The 26,271-nt window shown below is 32.6% G+C and overlaps 1 protein-coding gene across 1 annotated transcript in view; it reads left to right on the forward strand.

Annotated features, from left to right (window-relative positions):
• The window catches only part of LOC125049105 (protein embryonic gonad-like), a 93,001-nt gene extending 81,963 nt beyond the window's left edge, over positions 1-11,038 (forward strand). The window contains exon 3 of the mRNA XM_047648205.1: positions 9,835-11,038. Within this exon, the coding sequence (XP_047504161.1) occupies positions 9,835-10,740 (906 nt within the window). The 3' untranslated portion in view covers positions 10,741-11,038. The remainder of the gene's footprint in view (positions 1-9,834) is intronic.
• The last annotated feature ends 15,233 nt before the right edge of the window (positions 11,039-26,271 follow it).

Genomic DNA, 26,271 nt, shown 5'->3' on the forward strand with positions numbered 1-26,271 from the left:
CAAAATACCATCACCTCGACGTCCGTCTTTCGACAACTGAGCGGTTTTTTCGCGCACCACCACTATGTGTATGTAACCTTCTAAATTTCCGAACCAATTCGACTTAGGGTCCTACAAAAGAATTCTTAAAAGGCAGACAACGCACTTGCGTCCCTTCTGGGAGTGTCCATGGGTATCACTTATTATCAGGAGAGCCTCCTGCCCGTATGTTCGATGTTATATAAAATAAATACCACAGATGTGCGAAATACTAGTAAAAATAAAATAAATATAATAAATAATTGACTGAAATTGTTATCGCTATCGCTCGTGTCTTAAAACTAGAAAACGCTATATCAACGTGTGCGCAGATAAAAAGTGAATAAATATAAACTCAACAGGCATGAAGGAGCTGAATTAATTAACAGAATTTGATGTTAGCCGCGAACGGGACATTTCACTGACACACGACAAATTCTTATGCCTATGGATGGTTTTATGCAACGGCTGCCATCGCATTTGAGTATTTAACTATCACAGGGACAAAATTGTATAATTGGTCCAAAAAAAACTGTATGTGTATAAAAAGATAGAATCGTTAGAGAAAAAAGAGAGAACTAATTCCTTTAACATGTGAGTAGCAAGATGCAAGTGCACATCGTTTTAAAAAAAACTTGGCCATTTTTTAATCGTTCCTGAAGTATGCATTAAGTTATAATAATAAATTGTATTTTGTGTTTAACATTATAAAGTATAGGTATTAATTTTACATACAACTGTATCAAATTAGGTAATAATTAACATTAATAACTGTATAATTTAGGTTAAGAAAATTGTAAATAATGTATTTTAAGGTTAGTAATTAATAAATAATATCACTGTATCATATATTAGTAACTTAAAATATAATGCGTAAATATTGTATCTTTATTTTATAAAAAAATAAATCAGTGGCGCTACAACCTTTGTTAGGTCTGGTCTTCAGATTTCTGTATAGCTGTTTTTTGATCATTTGTCAATCTAATAGGCAAGTAGGTGATCAGCCTTCTGTGCCACACGGCGTCGACTCTTGGTCTGGGTCTAAGGCAAGTTGGGTTCCTCACTATGCTTTCCTTCACCGTTCGAGTGAATATTAAATGCGCATATAGAACGAATGTCCATTGGTGCACTGCTGGGGATCGAACCTACGATCTCAGGGATCTTAGTCGCTCGCTGGAGCCACTAGGCCAACAGTACTCATTTTTATTTAACTAAGTTTATATCATAAATATTTTCCATTTGTCATAAAACCATCCAAGCACCCACGCCTAGCTTTTCTTGGCTTTATTGTCAAATCGTATGCTTAAGTTGCCTTCATTATATTTACGACTATTTATACTGTTTGATGTTGTAGTCTTCCGCAATTTGAAATGTTAAAGATTTAATTCTAAACTTTAGAAGCAAAATTTTCATATGTATCTTGAATATTATATTGATTGAATACAAAAATAATAATTAATCATTTTCTTAAATTGAAGGGATTTTCTAATTTAATTAAATTCTTGATTTCACTTGAAAGATTAGCTCTAAAAAAGAATCAGAAAGCTTTCTTACTTATTACATTAAAACATTGCCGAGATGTATCTTGGGGAAATCTTGACATCTTTTTAATTATTATAAAGCGTCATGATCATAATAAATATAAGAATGATGTAATTACAACCACGATCAACATGATACCGAAGCCTGACGTAATTAATGACTCATTAATATAAATACGTGTCATAAACAGTCAGTTTTTTACATTTTATTGCGATATTTACATGCAACGGTCAACTTATAACCGTGTAACTGTGACCTACATCTTGTATTGTGTTGTAAATCATATTTTTAACTCAAAATTATCAAATAAACTTTTATTTTAGGGGAATTAAGCGCCTTTTCGGTAACCTAAAAGATCTATCTATGAACTTATTAAATTTCGTATAAACTGTATGTTGGCCTAGTGGCTTCGGCGTGTGACTCTCACTCCTGAGGTCGTAGGTTCGCATCACGGCTGTGCTCCGATGGACTTTCTTTCTATGTGCATTTAACATTCGCTCGAACGGTGAACAAAAACATCGTGAGTAAACCGTCTTACCTCAGAACAAAAACTACTTGCCTATTAGATTGACAAATGATCATGAAACAGATACCGAAATGAGGCCCAGACCTAAAAAGGTTATAGCCCCACTGAAATTTTTGATTCTTTAACAATCATAACATATTTGCAAACCATTTAGTATTTGGGGTGAACAGAGGTGCTTATTGGCAGCAGATGAGATAAAACGGTCTTTTTTATAATAGCTATTCATTTCTCGTATTAAATTGTAGAAACGTATAATCTAAATTAACAAAACTAGTTCTATAAAAGGAGCATTAAAACGTTATTAATACCTAGAAACAATACTGCGTCAGTGGGTTTTCATCACTATTTGATCCAGATATGTATCACATAACACAATTTCACAGAAACATGATATCATTGTTGACAAATAAGGAAAAAACTTTAAAAAGTGTGAATTACTAACAGTATAACAAGAAATAACTCAATTTAATTTTTTATATGGAGTTCTGTGAGTGTTAATACCATCTGATACTTAAAATATGACAGTCGGTTTTCTTCAGGCATCGATATTAGCTCATATTAACTCTGACATGAAGCGTGAAAGTTTTGTGATGTGTACTTTGGGTAGAGAAATAGAGAATATATTTGATAAATGTTCTTCTACACCAGTGACGTCATCATTTTAAGTACATAGCACCCAAAAGTTAATGTAGATCACGATACACACTCCACCTGAGATTTGCATAGATCACGGGTCATGTGCGTAGGCGCATCTTAACACCAAAAAAGTTTTACGCGCACGACTCTGAATAAATTACGTTTATAAGTTGGAGCTCATAGTATTTTTGGTATTATGATTATTTAACGTTTTTAATATATATATAAGGTTAATTTAACTCAAAGGTACTGGTACAGGTTATATATACTTCAGTGTGAAATACAAAAATTCATTTTAAAAAGGTTACTTTTACATATATCATATTGAAATACATATATAAAGAAACAACTCTCGATTCTGTTTTGTCACCAGATGTTAACTAATACCGCCGCCCATGGACAACGAAACTGCGTTCGCGAGTGCGTCCCGGCCTTTTAATAATTGTAATTAGCCTTTTGTGATTGCCTTCGCTGCCAGCATTTTGGGTCTAGACATGCTGGTTCATTTACAATAGTTTTCTCCGTCTTAAAAGCAATTATATTTGACGTATCAACATAGAATCATTTTTGTTCAGTTGGGATTCGAAGGACCCCAGTCTTACTAACACAATTACACAATAACCTCATTCTAATTACATATGTTCTGATATGAAAAGTAAATAAAATCAACCTACATTTAAAATATCAGAAACCTCTTGAATAAGTCAGAAAAATAAATTATTTGCATTGAACTCCCAACACGCCAACTTGCCAATTGATTTTATTGGTACAGCCACTTGACATAAGTGATCGCGTGTTTGCTTTTACGTAATTTCTGAAAATTAGCATATGTTGTAATATTGAATCTGTATTCAAGTACAATAACACATTTTGCTCAATATGAATTCGTCGAACACTTAAAGGATAAGATATCAGCAATGCAAATAAGGACTCATTTATACAATAAAATTTTATAGTTCATCATCATCAGCCTCTCTATTTGATAAATTTTTGGACGTAGACTTTGGAGACCTGGCTGCATACGCACGTCCTGGTTGAAAAACTTCACACAATGGTTTGGTCAAAGCACCAAGTCGTTGTTTAGAAGCGCGGCATCCAAAATTAAAATAGCCATGATGATCGCCAACCTTCGCAAGGAGATGGCACTATAAGAAGACTTCCTCCATCTCCTCTCGAGTACGCCCTGCACTGACCTCTCTGTATCCACTGGAAACTCTTTGACGATGTCGTCAGCCCACCTAATTAGTGGGCGGCCGCGCAGTCTTTTGTTCTGCCGAGGTTTCTATTCAAGAAGCCTGCGGGTCTGTCAGTACCATATGGGCCATGTGGCCTGCCCACTGACACTTAGAATATTAGTCTTAACAACAATATTAATTCACTATAATGCTACAAAACAAAAACATAAATTTAATTTTTTTATATAGAAAATATCATAATTTAAATTTTCAAAGGTTCATCTCATGTACGCTACGAGGAATTTTCTGATATAAAAATGGCTTTTATACGATCTACGACACGTAGTTTTTACGGCTTGTTTTACGTCTCTGACCCAGATGTGGTTGAAACCTAAATACAAAAACCACATACGGCCATTGTGTTTAGCAACTACAAACGTTACACACTGACGGCGTATTTACACTTTTACCCATATCTCGTGACCTTTTAATGATTATATTATAACTGTACCATTATATAGTCGCAAATAACCCATTTTCTCCCGATACTGTCAAAAACCAAGTTATAAACGCATTGAAACCCCAATTTCTTGACTTAAGAACTATGTAGGCGATAGGTTTCTTTAATAATTGATATCATTATTAAAATGACGAAATATTGGTGTATGTTGATTCTATGCCCACGTCTTCGTACGTGTGCATTAATTTCATATTAATATGCTATTCCGAAGTATAATGAAATACTTTAATAAGATACATAGCAACATTTTTAATATAAAACATCTAGAAATATTACATTACCAAAGCTGAAATTTATACACCTATATTCTTACAACTTTTTTAAAAGTATTTTTACTTTATTGTTCGTTTAGTCAAGTAGGTAATTAAAAAACGAGTGGCACTACAACCTTTTTAGGTCTGGGCCTCAGATTTCTGTTTCATGATCATCTGTTAGTCTAATAGGCATGTAGGTGATTAGCCTTCTGTGCCTGACACACGCCGTTGACTTTTTGGGTCTAAGGCAAGCCGGTTATCTCACGATTATTTCCTTTATCTTAATGGACTTTTTGTCTATGTGCGTGTTAAACACACCCATAGACAAAAAGTCCATTGGTGCACAGTCGGGGATCGAACGAGTCGCAGCCTGAAGCCTCTACCACTAGGCCCACTGCTCTCATTAGATAATTAAAAAGATGAAAAGTAGATCGCGTAAATCATTGAAATAATAATTACAATCAATTAACAATCTTACATTTTAATTAACGTTTGTATATAGGCAATACATTAAATATTCCATGACCTGTCGGCAATAAATAATGCGTTAGAAAATAGCTTTGTATAAAGAATTGAGGTTTAGTGGGTCGTGAGAACCGACACCTACGGCACGCACTATTTGGAAAATGAAAAAATGTTGACAGTTATTTCATCATATTATAACATACTTTTCACTGCGTATTATAAAAAGTTTTTTATAGATTCTCTCTGTTGGCCTTAAAGACTGTTACAGCTCAGTTCGGGCTGTTTTTGTATGAATAGTGTAATGTTTTTTTAAATGGAATCTCGCTGTTGGCCTTAAGGGCCATTACAGCTCAGCTTGGGCTATGTTTTTCCCGCTACTAGCGCAAGGGGGTCTCCTGCGAGACTCGAACCTCGGCTTGGGCCGCCGCGGGGTGGTCAATCGCCGGAAGGGCAGTACGGAAGCTCACTGGAGTAAGCAAAGTACGAAGTAAAGGTCCTTCCCCGGTGTAGGCGGTTTTTTACCCTAATATGATTTTGGCGTATCAACAAGGGGCTCTGCTAACTAATATACATTAACTAAAGCAGCGTTGTTATCACGTTTCATACATTTACAGCGCCATCTTTTGCCTAAAAAATAAATTAAATGATGAATTTAGACAGTTACAATGATAAATAAGCATTAAAGGCGCCTAACTTTCGAGGCTTGTTTCAATCAAAGTACCTTCTTCCTTACAATATGGATACTGACATTTTGTATGCAATTTCAATGTAATCTTGAATTGTGTTATATAAAAACTCAATATTGGTATCTATTAAGAGTTAAAAATGATGCTGGGCATGTTATATATTTTATAAGTAGCATTTTCAAACGATCTTACATGTGATAATATGTGTAGGACATGATATCTTAAACCCGAAGCTTTCGATAAAATCGAAGATATTTGATGTTTACAAGCAACTACAACGCATACGTAAGCAAGCTATGGACGGCTACCAGATTTTAATTTAGCTTTAGGGAAATAATTAAGCTACTCCAAATTTATGGTTTTATTGACATCACTGTGATAATAATAATAATAAATCCTTTATTTGCCATGATAGTGGTACAAAATAAAATAAAAACAACAACAAGAAAAGTCCGCACAATCAGCCATACTATTGTATGGCTGATTGTGCGGACTTTTCTTGTCGTTGTTTTTATTTTATTTTGTTATTACAGGCATGCAAATGTCATAATAAGAAGTCATTTATGAGTAATTGTTAAACTTATGTTCTAAATACTCGGTCACGCTGTAAAAGCACCTTGACTTTAAAAATCTAATCACCTTCCCCTTGAAAACATTACATGGCAGTGATCTATAATTTTTAGGAAGGTAAGGAAATATTCTCACAGCCATGGCGTAACAATTCTTGGAGTATAGCGCGGTGCAACATGCAGGCACCCGCAGCCGTGTTGGATCCCTCGGTATATAAAAGCAAGTTTCTTTGTAAGTTTTAAAGAATTGTGGATGCTTCTTGACAGTCATAACTGCTTCATAGATATACAAACTTGGTACTGTCAGAATACCCAGTTCGTGGAAAATTGGTTTTAAGGAGTTTTAATTATAATATTTTAAAAACCCCGTTAGCCCTTTTTAATGAGTCACCAAATCAAGACAATAACTTGAATTTTTGATATTATATGGTACAGTCACCATATTTATTATTTTATATAAAAGTGTAATACAGAAGCGTTTGCTGATAGTACAGTAATAAATCTAGTAAACTAAGTGGCGTCCGTTGTAACACGGCTTGTTTGCACGATCAAGATATCTGCCTAATGATTGTTACAAGACATCTGGGCACTGAGCAGTCACCGCGAGCTTTTAACTATGGCCTATTATAATTTAAATTTATCGCTCTATTGAAACTAATAAACTTAAGTATACGTAATCAGAAAACATGTAGTTTATACAACGAATTTTCTTTTTCCTACTCACTCTATTAATCTTTCGAATGAGACATTTATTCGAAAGTTTAAAAGTGTATTGTCCCTTGTTGTACAGTAACATCCCCACTTAAAGATATGTACCAAGTTAAAAGATGATCATTGTAATAAAAAAAGAGATGCAGACGCAGTACAGTACTCGCTCATTCACTCATATGCAAACACACACTCACTCATTTATGCGTGTTACGCGTTACGTAATGCTTTTTGTTAAAGAAAATTGGGAGTAGAAGAGAGTTAAAAAAGAAAAACTAAATTGTAATTAAAAAAACAAATGAAAAAGAAGTTGTTATGGAATTTACTATAAAGTTTGTTATGGAAAAGCTAAGAACACTGACACAGTTATTTTTAATTAAAAGGGTTCCCAAAAATAAAGAATAAACACATTTTTATTGAGACTGATATCCATGCCTCAATAAAATCTTCGAGACTGTAATATCATTATAGTAAAGATTTTACACAGCACCAAATATGTATAATAATGGTAAAGAATCTAAAAACATTATACCGTTCAAGTCACCCTAAGCCTAGATATGATCAAAGATAAAGATTGTATTGACAGCTCTTTCAGTTAGGTTCAAAGACGAATGCTTACCATGAAATATCGTATTTATGGTTATAATCATAGAGTGTATAATTGTATGGCTAACTTCATCTAAGACTTGCGATTAGATATAATGAACTTTGAATCTCAATTCATGTTATATAAGACGTATTTTACGGTGGCTTGATTATAGGTTCTGTATTGGCTGCCTTCATAATGAGACATTGATATGTTTACATTATTCATATTCGTGCGAAATAAATCACAAATGATATGATTTTCTGCAAATGGCAGTAGGAAATGAGTTGATCGCTTCAAATTGACAACGGATTTAAATAATTGTTTTTGACTTTCAAACGGGGTCAGCTCCCGAGATGAAGCTTCCTGTATTCTGCTATAAATATAGTGTTTTTTTTATAATCTGAAATTGTTTTTGATTCGTTTCTTTATTCTTAATCTGTCTCTGTATAATGTGTGTTAAAAATACGTAAAATGTAGGTAATTTTTTAACTTATGAACGACAATTTTTTAAATCATTACCAGTTGCCAGTGATTAAAAGTGGAATTGATTAAGTTGGAGGTAGATCTTGCCAGTTCTTTAAACAAAGAACTTAGAATGGACGAGAAGAACTGGCAAGATCTATCTCCACCTTAATCAATTCCACTTTTAATCGCTAAGTATTGGAAATCCTGAGAATCGTATATGTACCGTTTATTACTACTTTTTCTCATTCTTTTGCACTTCTCTGCCTTACTCTTACGTCTCGTTTATCACGGACTTCCTAGAAGATTTGCTTATAAGCAATAAACCACCTATTATCAGCAATTTTTTACACTTCGTAAAAATATTTTCTTGCAAAAATCTTCTCAATTTCTTGCAACAATAAAACATACTACTTAAAACCAGGACAGTCCACTTAGTAGAAATATCATAACCAATTAATCTCTAGAATATGACCAACAATAAAAATACCCTAGTACAATTACAGTGCAGATCCGAGGCACGTACGATGCTCAATTAGAGCGCGGTATCTAAAACGCGATATCCTCACCCATAACGAAGAGGCTATCTTAAATTTCTCATCTTTTGACTCATGCAATGTTCGCGAAATGTCGGACTTAGGCCTATCAACTAAAACTAAAATGCTTCATTATATCCTGGTTTATCAATAAAACGTTTTAAACAAAGTTTAGTATATTTTAACGCGTTCTAATCTGTATTTATAGATTTCTTTAAATAAATTCGCTGCAGAATTATTTCACTAATGTTTACATGAAAATTGACTTACGTTAAATTAAAAATTACGTTTTTATTTATTACTAACGGTCTGTCTATCTTCACATGATTGGGTAATTTTAATAATTACATAATTTTTGTCTTTATAATATTATTGTCGTTCTCTTATAGATAGTAAAATAGTGTTTAAAAAGTATCAACGTTACTAGTAGGTACAATCTAATATCATTTCACATAGTAGGTCTACTCTTAAATAATTAAATGTTACACCGTAACGTGTATTATAAAAATAAATTTTGAATATGACATCGTACCGATCTCTGTCATATTGTTTCTTTTTTATCACAAAATTATACCAACCATAATTAAGTTTATTTGGCAAAATTTTAATCAGTTTTCATTTCATTATCTCTTTGTATTAAGTTTCATTTCGATTCCTTAAAACGGCCACTTGTTCCAATCTAAAATAATGTGACAGATCTTTATTTACTGAAAATCGAAATTGGCGAACGAAACTGTAGCACAATCACATAATTTATCCTCTGTACGGTTTTAATTGAGTAAAAGAACCGAGGCCGCTCTCAGCATGACAACTTCCAAATCCAAAAATCCACGAATTACACCCATAATTTATGTACGCAACAGGACACGAGAGTACATCTGCAATATTAAGCGTGAGATACGTCGCTCGATATGACCCACATTCACTGCGAGCGACTGTTTATGATGACTTTTTGAAAAATGTAGTTTTTAATTTCGAGCATGGGTCGAATCGAATGAGCTCACATGCGACTTTAACTGTACGACATATAAATTACTACTTCTTATGCCAGCTAAGGAAGTCAATATTTTACACGAAATTAATGCAGACGTTTTTACAAAAATCGAATTGATTCACATGTTTTAAATTTCGAATTTCTCTTGTTACAGTCGTTCTTCGGGCGGACGTATAACAACCTGTCCTCGATATCCGAATGCAAGAACAATGGTGAATGCGTCATCAATAAGAAGAACAGGACAGCTTGCAAAGCGTGCAGGTTACGAAAATGCCTGCTCGTTGGAATGTCAAAATCTGGATCGAGGTACGGAAGGAGGTCGAACTGGTTCAAGATACATTGCCTCTTGCAGGAACAGCAACAGCAGCATATACAACAATTACAGACAAATAAATCACCGCCTTCATTTAACACGTCAATAAATCCTTCCTTCCTCCCAACAAATCTTTTGCCGGCGGCGGCTTTAGCTGAATATTATAAAAATTCTGAGAAGTCATTTACTGACGACGTAACACGGCAGAGCGTCTCGCCGTCTGACTCGGGGGCATCGTCAGCTGATCCTGAAGATGATAATAGTTCAAGAAGCACTAGTGGTTTAAGTATATTCCGATCTGCGTCATCACCAAGCAGTGACAAGGATATTCGTTTACATGCGATTAGAAATCAAAATAAAGATGTTAAACGGAAAAAACCGTCCATGGCTCCCTTTGGGGTATCTCATCAGCTGACTCCAACGCCTAGTTTTACTCCACGTAGTGTGCCCTTTATGCCATCTCCAATGCCACAAATGCGACAAATTCCAGCCATGAGTTGGCAAGGTCGCAATGGAGGTGATCTATTACTGCATTCCCCTGCTGTTGCTGGGATAGCTGTGGAGCAAGATCAACCTATCGATCTATCCATCAAGTCTACTGCTGTATTGTTTAGGAGTCCTAATGACGCTAGCGATTCCGAGCCTGAGCTAAGCATTGATTTGAATTCAGACAGTAGCAAAGATATTATGAAAAATCCCCTGGATTTAAGTCTAGGACGGACGGAGGAAGTGCCAATGACAGGGTAATGTTATTTTAATCATTCCAGACACGTTTATTTTAATGTAAATACCTTAGATCTGTATAAATTAATTAAGAAATTACTCTGCCATACAGTATTTAAGAATCTGGACATTCCTTCTTTGTAGAGTATTTAAATTTTAATTATTTTTATGTTATTTAGATAATAGTTAAAGAAACAATGAGGTAGTGATATCGAATGCCATGTTTAATGTAAGTCGTATTTTGACTTTTAATATTTGTTTAAGAATAAAATAATAAAGGTTTTTTTTCGAAAAAGTTGGCTGCGTTTACTTTTTCTTTTATTGTATAGACATTCACTTTTGTCTTAAATCCTTTTTCTACAGATTTCCAGAATGCTCAAGATTATAGTTTATTTTAGAATACAAGATATTTAATCTTATAAAAGGATAGATTTTGTTGTACATTTCTTGAAAATTGATGAGCTTGTAAGGATTTCGCCTACAATTAAAATATTAAACTATTTTTTTCAAACTAGCTTTTGAGAAAGAAAACTACTGTTTCCTAAAAATTTAATATATTTAAAATTTAGTTCGTAAAACTGATATTTGTGCCAGTGTATATATATATTACCAGTTTAGATAATGGGATTTGTGGCCAGTTTGTTGAAGCTTAAAATTAATGTAAATATGACTTATATGTTACAACTAGACAAGCTGTTTGGTATGTATTTTAAGTTGCATCGAGTTGCAAGTGGTAGCCTACTCTATTTTCTTCTTTTCTCTTTAAATGGATACCATTTTGGAGAGTTTGTCGTAGCTTCTACACCAATATATGAGTTAAAATTTGTATCTATTTATTTTTATGTTTCTGCTCAAAAACTACTTCAAACATTGTTTCACCATAACAATGTTTTCTCTATAAGAACATAGGTTTTGTTTTAAAACATTTAATAAAATAATTTCCATCTAAAATAATCAGTAACAAGCATTATCTTGTCTTATGCTATTTCGTTATTCCCTTCTGACCACGCCTTGTTGTCAAAATATATCTTTTTATTTAAATATATTCGCTAATATAAACTGGTGACTAAAACTTGTGAGATACCCTCGCAAGAGAAAACATTATAACCATAAAAACAACGTTATGATATAGCCGAATATTATATTGAAAAAATGCTACATTTAAAATTGTTTACAATTTTTTTTACCAAACAGCTCGTTAACGTAACATAAGTATATTATTTGGAATCTTAAGTATTTATTTTAGTTTTAAGGCCAGTTAATTGAGTCATATTAGTTAAGATAGAACTAGAATAATTCTTATTTTGTAATTTATAATTAGATTGTGTTTTGGTTTGATTTGTGTTAATGTTTCGTTGTTTGTTTTTTCAATTTGTTGGAGATTTTATACTTTTATACATTTTTGTATTGCTCATGTCAATATCATAGTTGAATGCTCATTATAAATCAGCAAAGAAATACTTTCTTTTATTTATATCTCAAATAACCTAACTTATACAGACTTATTGATAATTCGAGTGTTAAAGTCAAAGTCAAATAATTTGTTTTAATTTGGCCTATTAAAAAGACACTTTGCAAGTCAAAATTACAAGTTGAATATATTAATAAAAATGACTGGTTGCCCCTTATAAAAGGTTTCATATGGAGAAGAAAGCGAAAGAAACCCACCCCATACTTACACTTTTAAATTATTTTGTATACATTGATTTGATAATTATATGTTCAGACCATGTAACAAAAAACTACTATACTGAAATAAAATAGGTGCATGGTGTTATAAAAACAATGCAGAAGATAACTTAATTATTATGAAGGTACATGGTGCTCACATATTTACATAGTCAAGGCTAAACATGATATACTAGCATGATAGCTAGCTATGATTGCATGCATCAGTGTCATAAAACATTTTAAGGTATAGGCAAATTTATTTCTGTATCAGACGTATATTGAGACCTACAAGTTCACATCATAATACTAAAAAACTAACTCAAACTTTTGCGTCTAAGACATGACAGTCGATGTTTCTCTTCACCACAAACAAGTGTTCGTATAAGAAGATTAGTGCACAGCCGGAAAATACTAAAACTGCTGTTACAGAAACGGATATTTAAATTTAGAATCTACATAAATGTTTTACCGTTTAATTAAAATTATTAGTAATTTTTACAATATATTTATTATTTAAAGCAACATAAGTAATGTACAAACACAAATTTCCTAGTATTAGTGTTTATTCCGTGAACACAGAAGTAATATTTACGAAGAAAGATACGTAGCCAAATATTGAGTTAAATTAGAATAGACACGCCTAGGATGTAAGGTTCACAATGGCTTGACGAATATTGTTTGAAAATTGTTACGCTACTGTCAACTACTGTGGGCTTCCGAAAATCAATTATTAATTATTCAATAGATACCTAATATTGAATTTACGTTGTGAGAAATTTTTGTAGCTGTGTTTGGCTTACATAATTAGGAATACAATCGTATGGAGTAGTTGCTTCGCTAGAGAAACTACGTCTCAAGAAGACAAAAACCACTCATATGGCATTATTATTTCAGATTTCTGTGCCTGAAACCGGTATTTTTTTACTTAATATCAAATCAAAATCTTCACATAGGTAACACAATGTACACTTATGAACGTCAAAAAAGGAATACATATTAAATGCTTCTAATTATACATTTACTGCCAGTTCTCAAGGGTGCAGAACGGAGGAGAAGAACTGGCAATAAGCTCTCCGCCACTATCACTTAACATATTGAGAATATGTTAAGTGATACCGCCGCTCATGGACTCACATTGCCAGAAGGCTCGCGTTACCGGCGTTTTAAGAATTGGTAGGCTCTTTTCATGAAGGACCCTAAGTCGAATTAGTCAGCGGTTTAGATGTGCTGGTATCATCGTGGACAGCTCGGGATACAATTTCGACCTAGACTCGTTCAACCTTAGGGTGGAGAGATGTGCGCCTATTGACATTGCTTACACTGCTCGCTTTAAATTTATGGACTATCAAAGAAATTACATATTTAGTTCAATTAAACATACCACGCTAGATGTTAAGCCTTTAAAACGTCGTGTTATTGTTGATAATGTAATATGCACCCTAAAGAAATTTAATTTAAATAAATATCATGAAAATAAATTAAATATAGAGCAAAAACTCGTGCTCCACTTTCCAGCTGTCTACGGAGGAAACATCTCAATAAATCAGCGCCATTTTAAGCTGTAACGACATAATTTTTTGGTTAAAGGTGTAATCTCAATTAGGGCGATATGTTTACTCGTTAAAATCGCAATGATTTTGATTGTACATTCGAATGGAAAAGTGATTTTTGTACAAATCACAAGTGGTAACTAATCATTTATAAATAAAATAAGTTCAGTGCGTTTAAAGGAAAAAATCTATCTATTTCAACATTTACAGGCTACTTTTGTAGATAAGTTTTTTAGATTTGAAAGTAAAAAAGTATTTTCTCTCTGCAGTAAAGATTGTGAAACGACTAAAACTTTTAATTTACTGTCAGTTCTCAAATTAAGAATGAAGATTGAACACGGCGAACTGCTAAGAAACTATCAGTTTTATATAATTTCACTAAATACTTTTAAGGGGCTGCAACTATTACACGTTGCTTCACATGACACAGAAACATTATAATCATAAATAATAGTTAAAAAAAACTAAAAAACACGCTTTTAAAGCACATCAAACTAAAAAGTGAAAAATAATTCCTAATTTAGGCTGAAAATGGTAATGAACAAAAAATACTGGTATTATTGTGAAAAAGCGTCAAAATAAATGTGTTAACACAAAGTAATAATAAATGTATATTTGCATTCAAAAAATATTTTCGAACGTCCAAAATTTTTTTTTTATTTTAACCATTTGCAATGTAATGATTTTTTGACATGATTGTCACGTTTTGATTGAACGTCAAACATACGTAAAATTTTAGCTGGGAATACGGAATAATTCAAAATAATCCTTTGCCTTCAGTGGGATTTTACGCAATAATATAACAGGGCAGTTAAAATTAAGTGTAATACTAAAACAACACTAAATTTCCGATTTTAATGACTACATAAGCGCCGACCATTTTATTGCAATTATTTCACACCTTTCCACAGTAGCTAGTTTTGTGTTCGAGCAGGGTTAATTAAGTCGAACGCTTTTACGCCGTTAGTAATTACAAGAATACTGATCGCAAATTTTAACCCCATATTTAGATAGCTATTCGAGAACACGTAACGAAACTCATTCAACGCTAAGCAAGGAATGGAATCTTTAAGGCAATTCTCTTGCGACTGTACACTTAATAATTTGCCCATTACTCGCACTAACAAGCAACATTTCTTTTCGTATTCACTATGTATGGAAATAAAAATTTAAAAGAATGAGAGCTCCAATGACTTCCTGGCTCAGCATGAGCCTGCCTAAGGTGCTCGGTTGGAAAACTTTGCAATAAGCAAGACATGTTAGGTTTGGTTAGGAGTGGCCTGTATTGATATTGTTTGTATTAATATTTTTTGAGGGAATTAGGCTTCCTCGGGTGATAGATTTCGTAAATGTATGTTTATATATTTTTTCATTAATTTCTCGGAAAAATTCATGTCGAGTCATTCAGTTTAGTCTTTGAGACAGCATGCATTTCTGGAATCTATTTTTAAGTACTAAAAAAAAAAAAATTACTTACGTTAGATAAAGAATATATTTTTTCTTGCATTTGTTTAATAACAATGAAATTATTATTATTTATGAGATTTATTTCGTCAAACATATTTTTTATATGATAAAGAGAATAACATTTTTTAAAAGCTTGGAGGTGGTATCAACCAGGAAAGACCTCCACTGGGAGTCGACTCCTCAGCTTATTTTTAGTTCTCTATTAAGTTTGGTTTTCAGTATCACAAGGATTGTCTTCCGAGATAAAAAAAACCCCAATCTTCACCAGGATTGACACTTAATATCTTATGTCTATTGTCTAATATGCCTAAACTCAATTAAACAAATGATACTCAATATTTGTTTGTCATTTTACTATAAGTAAAAATAAAGTATATGATTTCGATTAATATAAAACACATACATAAAAAGCTCAATTTTTATGCACGACACACTTCAAGTATTTAATCATAATGAGAAAAATAATTGTAACAACGAGTGTACATTAAGTAATCCAACAATTCTTCGACTAACGAGCCGCATTTCTTTTCACCCACATCCTGACTGAAGAAAAAAATGATGATTCGTTACTTCTGCCTGACTTCGTGACAAAAATCTCACCAAACACCATAGCAGCCTATACACGGGATACGCGCCGTTAACTCTTTGTAAATAAGGGTTAATTTTATATCCCTGTACAGGTGTCAGGTGAGAACGAAAACTTAATAATATCAATTAAATCTGTTAAGGTTTTATTGTACGCGAGCCTTATTAGGATAAGCGTACAGTTATGCGCTAACAAATGAGAGCATTCGCTGTGTCGGCATTTATGAACATGTTATTATATTAAATATAATCATAATCTTGGGCTAATTAAAAATTATGAGTTACAAGAAGTATTTTCATTATTATAATGAGTGCTCTGGTTTATTATGACTTCGTGCATACAAAATAAAATAATTGACAAGATGAAAAAGTCACTGAACCAACAATTTACTTCGCCATTAAGGCATTTATACATTCGTCTACAGCTATATAAGTATTCAATTCATGTAATAAAATGTTTTAAGAAAGTAAATTGACAGAACAGTGTAATTAGTATCAATAATTTTCTTTAAAATGTAACCTTTTATCCACTAAAACACACATGACCACTTCACTGCTGAACGTACAAAAAAAACGCGTAAGTAACATTTCAACAAGGAAGTATCAGATAATTAATAACTTTTAAAATCTTTTGAAATTTTCAATACGATATTAATATGGGAGGAACAAAAAGTAGTTTTTTTTTAATAAGATATATTTAATTAATCAATGTATCATTGCTATATATACACTTTTGGTAGTTCATTGATCCCTTTACTAAAAAACCATTCGAACGGGAATCAATAAAATCTTTGAAGGCGGTTACGACTGCCCCATCACAGTTATCCAAATTTCGAAAAAAATGGTGATCTGTTGGAGCAAGGTCCGGGAGTACGGTGGATGACTTAGACATCCCAATTGAAGCTCCTCTAAATTGGTAGCAGTGTTTCTTGCAGTGTGTGGTCTAGTGCTGTCGTGAAGCAGCAGTGGCCTAGAGCGATTGACCAGCCTTGGTTGTTTAGCTAGCTTTGGGTGGTTAGTATACGAATAACAAATGCACGAGTAAATAGCTGTAACAAATAGAATTTGTAATTCCTAACCAAAGAGGAGAGATTGAGACAAAACGCCAACTACATATGTAAGGTCCTAATATTAAACAGAAACATGACTTATTCGTGGTAGTCAGATTTGCAAAGTTTAAAATTTTATAAAATGCCTGTACTTTTGAGCACACTGCAATATGCATGCACTGTTTGGTCCCCAATCTACAAGAATACATTGAAGCAATAGAGTTCATTCAAAAAAATGTCCGAAAGTATAGTAGGTATTGAATCCCTAGAACGTAGACTTAACACGCTTTTTGCAACGGTTTAATTGACTGTCCTGACTTATGGTTACTTTAATTATTTCACAGCCCTTCTTCATATAAGCCAAACCCAAGTATTTCCAATTCCTTGGTGTCACACTCAGTGTAACTCAGTTATGTATTGTATACCTTCAGATTATAACACAAATTACCAGCAAATCGATATATTTAGTATAACTAAAAAAATATTTAAAAAAATATCAAAACTCTACTATTCATTATTAGATATAATAGCTTTGTTATTTCTCATTTAAATTAAATATATTGCATCATATCAATGTATCTTACACTTTATTATATATGTACATATATATTTTTTTGTATGAGTAGGTAATAATTGTTAACTGTGTTTTATGTTTATGTATGAATGTGTATTCCGTTTTTGGCATTTGTGTATAATGTAATTGTTTAGATATTGTATAATAATCAGCTGTAGGAATACTGATAAGCAAATAAATAAATAGAATGACGAAAATGTTATGCTTATGACGAGGGTTATATGACGTATTTAAAAAAATTGCACATTTTTACTTTTATATTATATAAAACAAAAAGTCGGTGGCCTGATGACTTAATAGAAATGGCATGAAACAACTGGTTTATCGGCAAAGATAGAGTCATCCGGAAAGGGTTTCAGGTCGATATTCACAGGCGACTAACATTTAGCTATAAGTAAATACTAACAACATTTGTTATGGAAATTAAGGATTTGAGAAGAAATAAAATAAGGCTTTATTATTATTATATCTAATATATAAAATTCTCGTGTCACAATGTTCGTTCGCATACCTACTCCCTACGGCTTGACCGATTCTAATGAATTTTTTTATGCATATTCAGTAAGTCTGAGAATCGGCTACTATCTATCTTTCAAACCCCTAAGTGATTAGAGGTTTCCACCACATTTTTTTTGTATGATACAGAATACAAAAAATACATACAACTCTTAATGTTCAACCCTCTACGATGAACCCCTATTTTTTATTATAGTAGATAGTTATTTTTATCGAATTAATAAAATGTTTCCTAGAAATAATATACATGGCAAAACAACGTTTGCCGGGTCAGCTAGTATTATAAAAAACAAGTGCCGTCGTGTCTGTGTGTGTTTGTTCATGATAAAATGAAAAAACAACTGCACGGAATTTATGACGGTTTTCACCAATGTCAATTATGATTCAGAGGGAAGGTTTAGTTATACAATTTTACAAGACTTATGAGTCACTAGATTGCTTTTAATTCCTCGATAAATGGACTAGTCAAACAACAAAAGATGATTTTAATAAGAACCGATAGTTACTCATAGTGCGACTAAATATAGAAATTTTACCATGTCGATTTATAATTTTTTTCTTAATATTTGTTCAAAATAAAAGCTTATTTTCATTGATATTGTACAAATATACTTGTACCAGCCAAGGCATTTCGCTCAATCAGTCTATCTTAATCCTAAATAGTCGGAGTTACGCCCAGAGAGTATAGCCCGACGCAGGCACTCTCTTCAAAATTTCAATTACATTCATTTATCATTCGTACCATTTAATTATCGCATATTTTCTAGTATTGTACGTGAGTGGTTAATATAGAGTAAAAATAAGGTCCTCTATTATTTAAAGTACAATGCTAATAGTTACAATAAAAGCCGGAAACACAATCACCTTGAAAAAATGGTTTCGTGAGCTTAATTACGATATCAATGAAAAAGAAATAATGAACCATTTTTTATAGTATGCACCAGGCGTCATCGCCTTGACATTATGTAAGGAACATTCGGTAAGGTCTGCGTACACAAATAATAATTAGCTATTTAATTGTAAATTAATTTAAATATATTTTAGTAACAATAGAAGAAAGATTAACAAAGGTGCAAAATATCTACAATTAATTTATTAATACAACAATCAAATATACAGTATTTACGATTTTCTTAACTTACATAATAATAATAATAATAATGAAAAATTAATAAAAAGAAAATTAACAAATATATTTTGGCTCAATTAATTTCGCTCATTTTTTCTCATTGCAAAAATACCTTTACGTAACATGTAAACAGCCTAAATAAGCATCCGTTAACATTTAATTGGATGTAATCGAAGTATCATTTAATAAAACTTCATTCCGAGGGCTCGATGGCTGTGTTTTATGTATTTTATTGAACCCAAATTTGTATGATATACAAGATACCGAGGACAACGATATTTTTGAATATTTTTTAAATAATTATTTAAATGAACTGTGTCTTAACAAGTATGCATCTTAACATGTAACAATGATGCATTAAGAATATTTGTGGAATAATCTCATGAATAAAGTAATGGGTATTTATATATAACTTCTTTCCTTACCTCTAGGCTACTACGTTTTTGATGGGGGTTTTAGGGGATGATTCACTAGAACTTCGTTGGGATTCAGCTGTAATCAAATTTGGTTTAAGAATAATTAAAAACGAAACAGGAAGCGCATACTTGCTGGGAGAGATTATGAGACTGTTATGGACTTTTTTCTCTGTGCGACTCGAACAGTCCAACGTCAACGAGCTCCCATTCCCCGCTTACTCTCGCAGCTTAATAGTTTTTTCGACTCTTCGCCGGTGTTTGAAATTGAAGACATGTCGTAAAAATATTAAACGTCAGAAAAAATGTGATATTTTTTATTTTCTTTATGTTCTCAAACATCACACATCTGTTATTATTATGAAAATATATTAGAAAATTACATAAGATCTTTAGCAGTGCTAAATAGATCCATGCAACTTCCTCACAATCGATTAGCCTGTAATATCGCAGCACAAAATCCCGAGGAGACTTTTTGTATGGAAATCATTTGGATCCCTCAAGCGTCGGCGAATATATAATATTGTATATACATAGATATGATATAGATGAAGGTATATAGATACTACGAGACGGTACGTAGGGACCCCACAGACGTTGTTCTGCATGATATTTCAAGCGATTAGGATATTAAACAAAGTATAATAGTACCGACTGCAGCGCCATCTGGTTTGTAAATCTAAACTATATATGTTAGCTATCCTATCTTTTAAGTTAGATCAAACTGCACACGGTGGGCGAATTTGATTGAAATCGGTTTAGTAGCTTAGGAGGACAAACAACGTGACGCGTAATTTATATATATTAAGATTATTAATTCGCTTTGACAGGAAAATTGCCGAAACTGTTCATTTTCTAATGTATAAACAACGTACATTGAAGACATTAAAAAATATTATTTATAAGCTGCAGCTTTGGTACTCTGTAATACAATGATTTCTTCGGTAGAAGGCTGAAAAGCTAAAAGTAAAAGACGAAGGAAGAAATATGATTGCAAAGTCATACGTTATTTTTTACTGTAATTTAAAAAATTAAACTTACTTATAAATTTTATATATAATATAAATTATAAAAATATAATTGAAATTAGATTTTTATTAGATCATTTGCTTACTAATGGTATTATGAGTGTATATTTTATTTATATTTTAAAGGCACCTTCCGCCATCCCGTCGTGAAATGAATGTTGACCAGTTCATTGGTAAAACATAATTTTTATCTTTTTCTAATGACTTTATTTTGAATGGCTCCATGACCTTTAATGTTAATATCACATTTGTAGTATAATTTCAGTTTCTACTGTTTTTTTAATGTTTCGTAGCGTTCTAAATGATTTTTATACCCAAATATTTTCAAACATCACTTTGGACGCTTGTGTATTTATATTAAGTTATATAGCTAAGTAATAATATTGCAAGAGTATATACAGTGTCCCTAACACGTTGGTAAGTCATACATAAGATTCAACATTACCTACCTACTTTAAATTTCTATAAACACATAAACATAAAAATATGTTATTATAATTCAAGAGACATCAATGTTGTACCTATTGTATATTTAACTTATGTGCCATGAATCAATCAAACTATAACTTAAACTTAAATTATCGGTGGCAATTTAAAAACATAACTAAATTTAATTCACACAACTATAAATTTAGAACGATTTAGCAAAAAGGTCATATATTAGACATCTATAGGGGGTCCAATAATCCGTTGGCATATTGATCGCAAATTGTTGAATTATGTATATGTGTCGCTAAAGTGTTCAAAATACGATAAAAACTACAAACGCTTAGACAAATTACTTATAAACTCAAGGTCGTATTTATTATCTCAATATTTTTTCATATATCTGTATGCTTCGCCGACAAGACAATCATAAATTATTATTGTTACAAAATGGCCCGGCGCTTTGACGGAAGAGATTCAAAACCTAATTAGGTACTTGAAAACTAAATTATTCTGTTACGTTACCTAATTTAATTAGATTAAAATACGTTTATGAGTAAGATATTAACAGAAAAACTATATATCTATCTTATTTGTGAAATCAGTTATTGTCGATTCAATTAGGAAAGAAAAAAAATTATACAAAAACTAAAATACAAAAAGATTTTTGTTGAAACTATTCATACAATCAGTGGTGCTACAACCTCTTTAGGTCTGGGTCTCAGATTTCTGAATCCGTTTCATGATAATTTTTAAATCTAATAGGTGATCAGCCTCCAGTGCCAAGTCTAAGACTTGTTGGTTTCCTTCACGATGTTTTCCTTCACCGTTCGAGTAAATGTTAAAATGCGCACATAGAAATAAAGTCCATTGGTGCACTAGACCAACACTGTTCGTCAAAACTTTTCATATCAAACTAATAATTTGTATGAGTAGAATTCCACTTACATCTCATGGTTAGTAAAGTAATTATAAATGAAAGAAACATAATTCATTGAACCAAATAATGGTATTAAATTTAGTACAAAAATAGATTTTACGAAAATATTATATGACAAGCATTTCCTTAAAACAATTGGGAACGAAATGATCAAGAACCAAGCGTGTATGTAAATTAACGAAAAAACAGTTATTTGAAATACAAAGGTAAACAAAGTCGCAGGAGTCAACAAATAATATGAAAATGTCAAGTACAAGACATTGGAAATCGATTTTGGCAACAAGAACTCGTCCAATTTGTCAAGTGATTTTATGAATTTATCTCCGAGCTTGACAAATAAAAAGATGGATGCACGTTTCGAATTTGTGTTTATCATTTTATCTTTTGTTTTAAAAAAGTTGAATTATGTTTTATAATATTTATAGAAGCAATTATTAAACATTTTCTTTCCTTTGTAGTACATGACAACTACTCAAAGCATTTCTGTATTGGGCAACGATTATATTGACCAAAACGATAGTAGGATTACATATAATGTATCAGAATATTTTTTTTTTCATTGAAACAGATTTTACTTTTAGAAATATTTTTAATTTTTGCCTATTATTTGCTAACTCATATAAATCAGTGGCGTTACAAATCAAAATACGTTTATTCAGTTATGCGTCTTGGGGCATGCTTATGAATGTCAAAAACGTTTACAAAATTCGCGAAAGAGCAAGACTACGCCATCCTACACAAACTTTTTTTTACAAGCTTTTTAGGTCTGGGCCTCAGATTTCTGTATATGTTTCATGATAATTTGTCAATTGTATAGCAACCCGGTTACTTCACATGTTTTCTTTTTGTGTTTGAATGTTAAATGCGCTCATAGATAGAAAGTCCATTAGTGTACTGCCGGGGATCGAATCTACGACCTTAGGGATGAGGCACCACTAGGTCAACACTGGTCTACATTTTAATTGCTAACTACTAACTACACAGTTTATCATCTTAACTATTTCAAAATTGTTAGGCTTGTTAAAGCTTACTATTTCAAAATCCTAAGTTAAAATCTCTAAGCGTCGCCGAAGCGCTTTACGATTGGAAATCGATAAACCGTACGCTGGCAACACCAAAATTAGTAAGGCTGCGTGTGGGGAATAAATTTCCGAAGATACTCCACTAGGTGCCGATAGGCGTATATAGGGAAGATGTGCTCAAACGATTGCTTTCTCAACGCTTTGTTCCTACATAGATTGAATACCATGTAATCTACGTAATGGTGTAATTTGTTTCTTTTTGATAAATAATAATAAAAAAAAACAATTATTCTTATTTTTAAGTTCTAATTTTTTTTATTTAGATTTTTCATTTCGTAGGTACACTGGTAACTTTTATTATTATTTTTTTCTACTAAGTAGGTACAGTGTACTTATTGCATTCCTTTTCTTTCTTTTTTTGCGACAGGTGCAAACTGCTGTGGTCTCTGGCAGAATGACCAGCGTATACATACATACATAAAACGAACCGAATGGGAAAAGGGAATTATTATTTTTTTATTGTTTTTGATATCTCTCATTTTATTTTTTCTTTGAGTATTGTTATTTTGTGTATTTATGTGTGTGTGTTTTTGTTTGTAATAAATGCTATGTCTATGTCTATAATATATGCCAACATTTGTACCTTGATGGAGCTAGATGTTAAATTGATTCTAAATTTACAATCACTACCAGTTCGCAAGTCAAGGGCGTAGAGCGAACAAGAATTGATACGCTCCTTTCTTGAAGGACCCTAAGTCGAATTGGTACGGAAATTCTTCAGTGGGCAGCTGGTTCCACATAATGGTGGCGGCAAAAACTGCTTTAAGAAACGCAAAATATATGCTAAAGTAGTAAAATGTACAAGTTACCAAGGAAAAGGAAACTGTGTCAGTACTTAAAAATTACCTCCGTACGTATTAGCATATGAAACACATAATATATTACCCTTATCTAGCCTTTATTACAGCAATATATGGTTATCTTAATAATATGTACTCAAATGCAGTCTTTAACTAAAACCTGTTGTGAATCGCGGAAGTGTAACCGTGGTACAACGATTAATTATAAGTCAAAGAGTATTTATTTATAGACAGGTAACATTTAACTTGGTATTATGTAAGTTGAAAGAGCATCTATGTGACGTCACGACAACGAGACCTTTTAGATAAATCTTATGTAAGCCTTAAATGTTATCAATGTCCTCTTAAAGTAGGTTTCAATTGAATGTCTTGAATGTCAATTAATTTTATAAGCGTTAGGTGGGTCTATTTTTAATAGCTATTATTTTGTTTTCATTATACAATAAACGTAATAAAAGAGCAGTGTTGGCCTAGTGGCTTCAACGTGCGACTTTTATCCTTGAGATTCGATCTCCGGTCTTCTGTTAAATAAAGCCAGACCGTGCCAGACCTGGAACGTACTAATAACCCTCAATTTAAATTTGTCTGTCACTTTTATTACAAACATAGTGACGCACGATTAAGACATGACAGCTCAAGTGTTTTTAAATAAAAAAATAACCTATATTTTTAAACTAGGCTTTATTTATAAACTACAAATACTTGTATACTAATTGTTGTTCATTATTTAATCAGATTTTCCCATATAACTACATCTCATCTTAAAATCAGGAATAGAACAACAAGAACTGTGAAAGCCTGTGTCATTAATACATAATGTTTATTAAATTTAGCATACATGCGAAATACAAGTCTCTATTTATTATCCTATAAATACATAAAAGTGATTCTCAATATTCCTCCCAGAGGCAGCACATTAAACACGTACAGTAGTCTCTAAGAATAGTCTATGACGAGCCAATCAATGCGATCTAAGCTCAATAAACCAGCTAATTACAATACTGTCGTCACTTTTACGTCTTTATTACCGCAACTTGACTGATGACTGGTCTGCTTCGGAATTAGTTCAACGTAGGAAGCTTACTTTCAATGGACTAATGTGCTATGCCATTTACTTTGCCCGTGAGAAAGTCGAAGATGGCGTTCTGTAATGGTTCGCGCGATTATCTATAAACATATAAATTGGGATTTATTGGATTAACATGTTTATTGTGGTAATATCTATAGAGGAAGACCACTTAGAAGGTGGATAGACCAAATTAAGGAAACAGCAGGTGGTACATGGCAGAGAGTGGCACAAAGAGGTGACGGAATGGCAGGATTTGGAGCCTCCTGTAGTGGAGTATCTTTGCCAAAGGCACACAGATACCTAACAATAATGACATAGATAAAGACATAACATGTATTACTAACAAAAGATACACATAGAAACATACAAAATAACAAAAAGAAAGTGGCGATATAACCTTTTTAGGTCTAAGCCTCAGATTTATGTATCCCTTTCATGATCATTTGTCAATCTAATAGGCGATAAGGCTCTTGTGCCTGACACACCCCATCGACGTTTTTTGGATCTAAAACATCTCGGTTTCCTCACGATGTTTTCCATCACCGTTCGAGCGAATGTTAAATGCGCACATCGGAAGAAAGTCCTTAGTTGCACGGGGATCGAACCTATGACAGGGAAGAATGTCGCACGCTGAAGCCACTATGCCAGCACTGCTTTAATTAAGACGTATATATTTATTTTGCACAAGAGTTATTGTACGGATAATATACATTTTAATTTTAAATACCAGCTGTGGGGCTGTACCAGTAAAAGCGACATCGAAATATTAAACAAAACAAAGTGTTCAGGGGAATATTCAATACCGGTACATTCGCAATGTAGACCTTGATCGGGACCAGAGCAGAGGCCGTCACCACAATAATCAAAAAGATTGCTGGGGCCCACGAACAAAGGCTCCACCATCACGTCAATGTCGAGGCTATTCGACTTCTTGACACCACGGGCCTAGTGAGAAGACTGAAAAGGACAAAACCATTTGAACTAGTGGATTAGTGTTAGTGCAAGTTAGTACTAAGTGCTAAATAGTACACAAGAACAGAGTGTCTTCCCCTTAATAGAGACTGTAAGTTCTAAGTTCTTTTGTTTAAAACCCTTGTTGGTAAATTAGGCTAGTTTTAAATTCCTTAATAGTCTTAAGTAAGACTGGATCGTAATGTTAAATGTGTGTTTGTTTGAATGTATTTGAATGTATAAATACGAGTAACCATTTATTCCAATGACATTTTTATCCATCAATATACATGAGGTGATATTTA

The sequence above is a fragment of the Pieris napi genome, chromosome 4, assembly GCF_905475465.1.
Source record: "Pieris napi chromosome 4, ilPieNapi1.2, whole genome shotgun sequence".
In the NCBI taxonomy this organism is placed as follows: Eukaryota; Metazoa; Arthropoda; class Insecta; order Lepidoptera; family Pieridae; genus Pieris; species Pieris napi.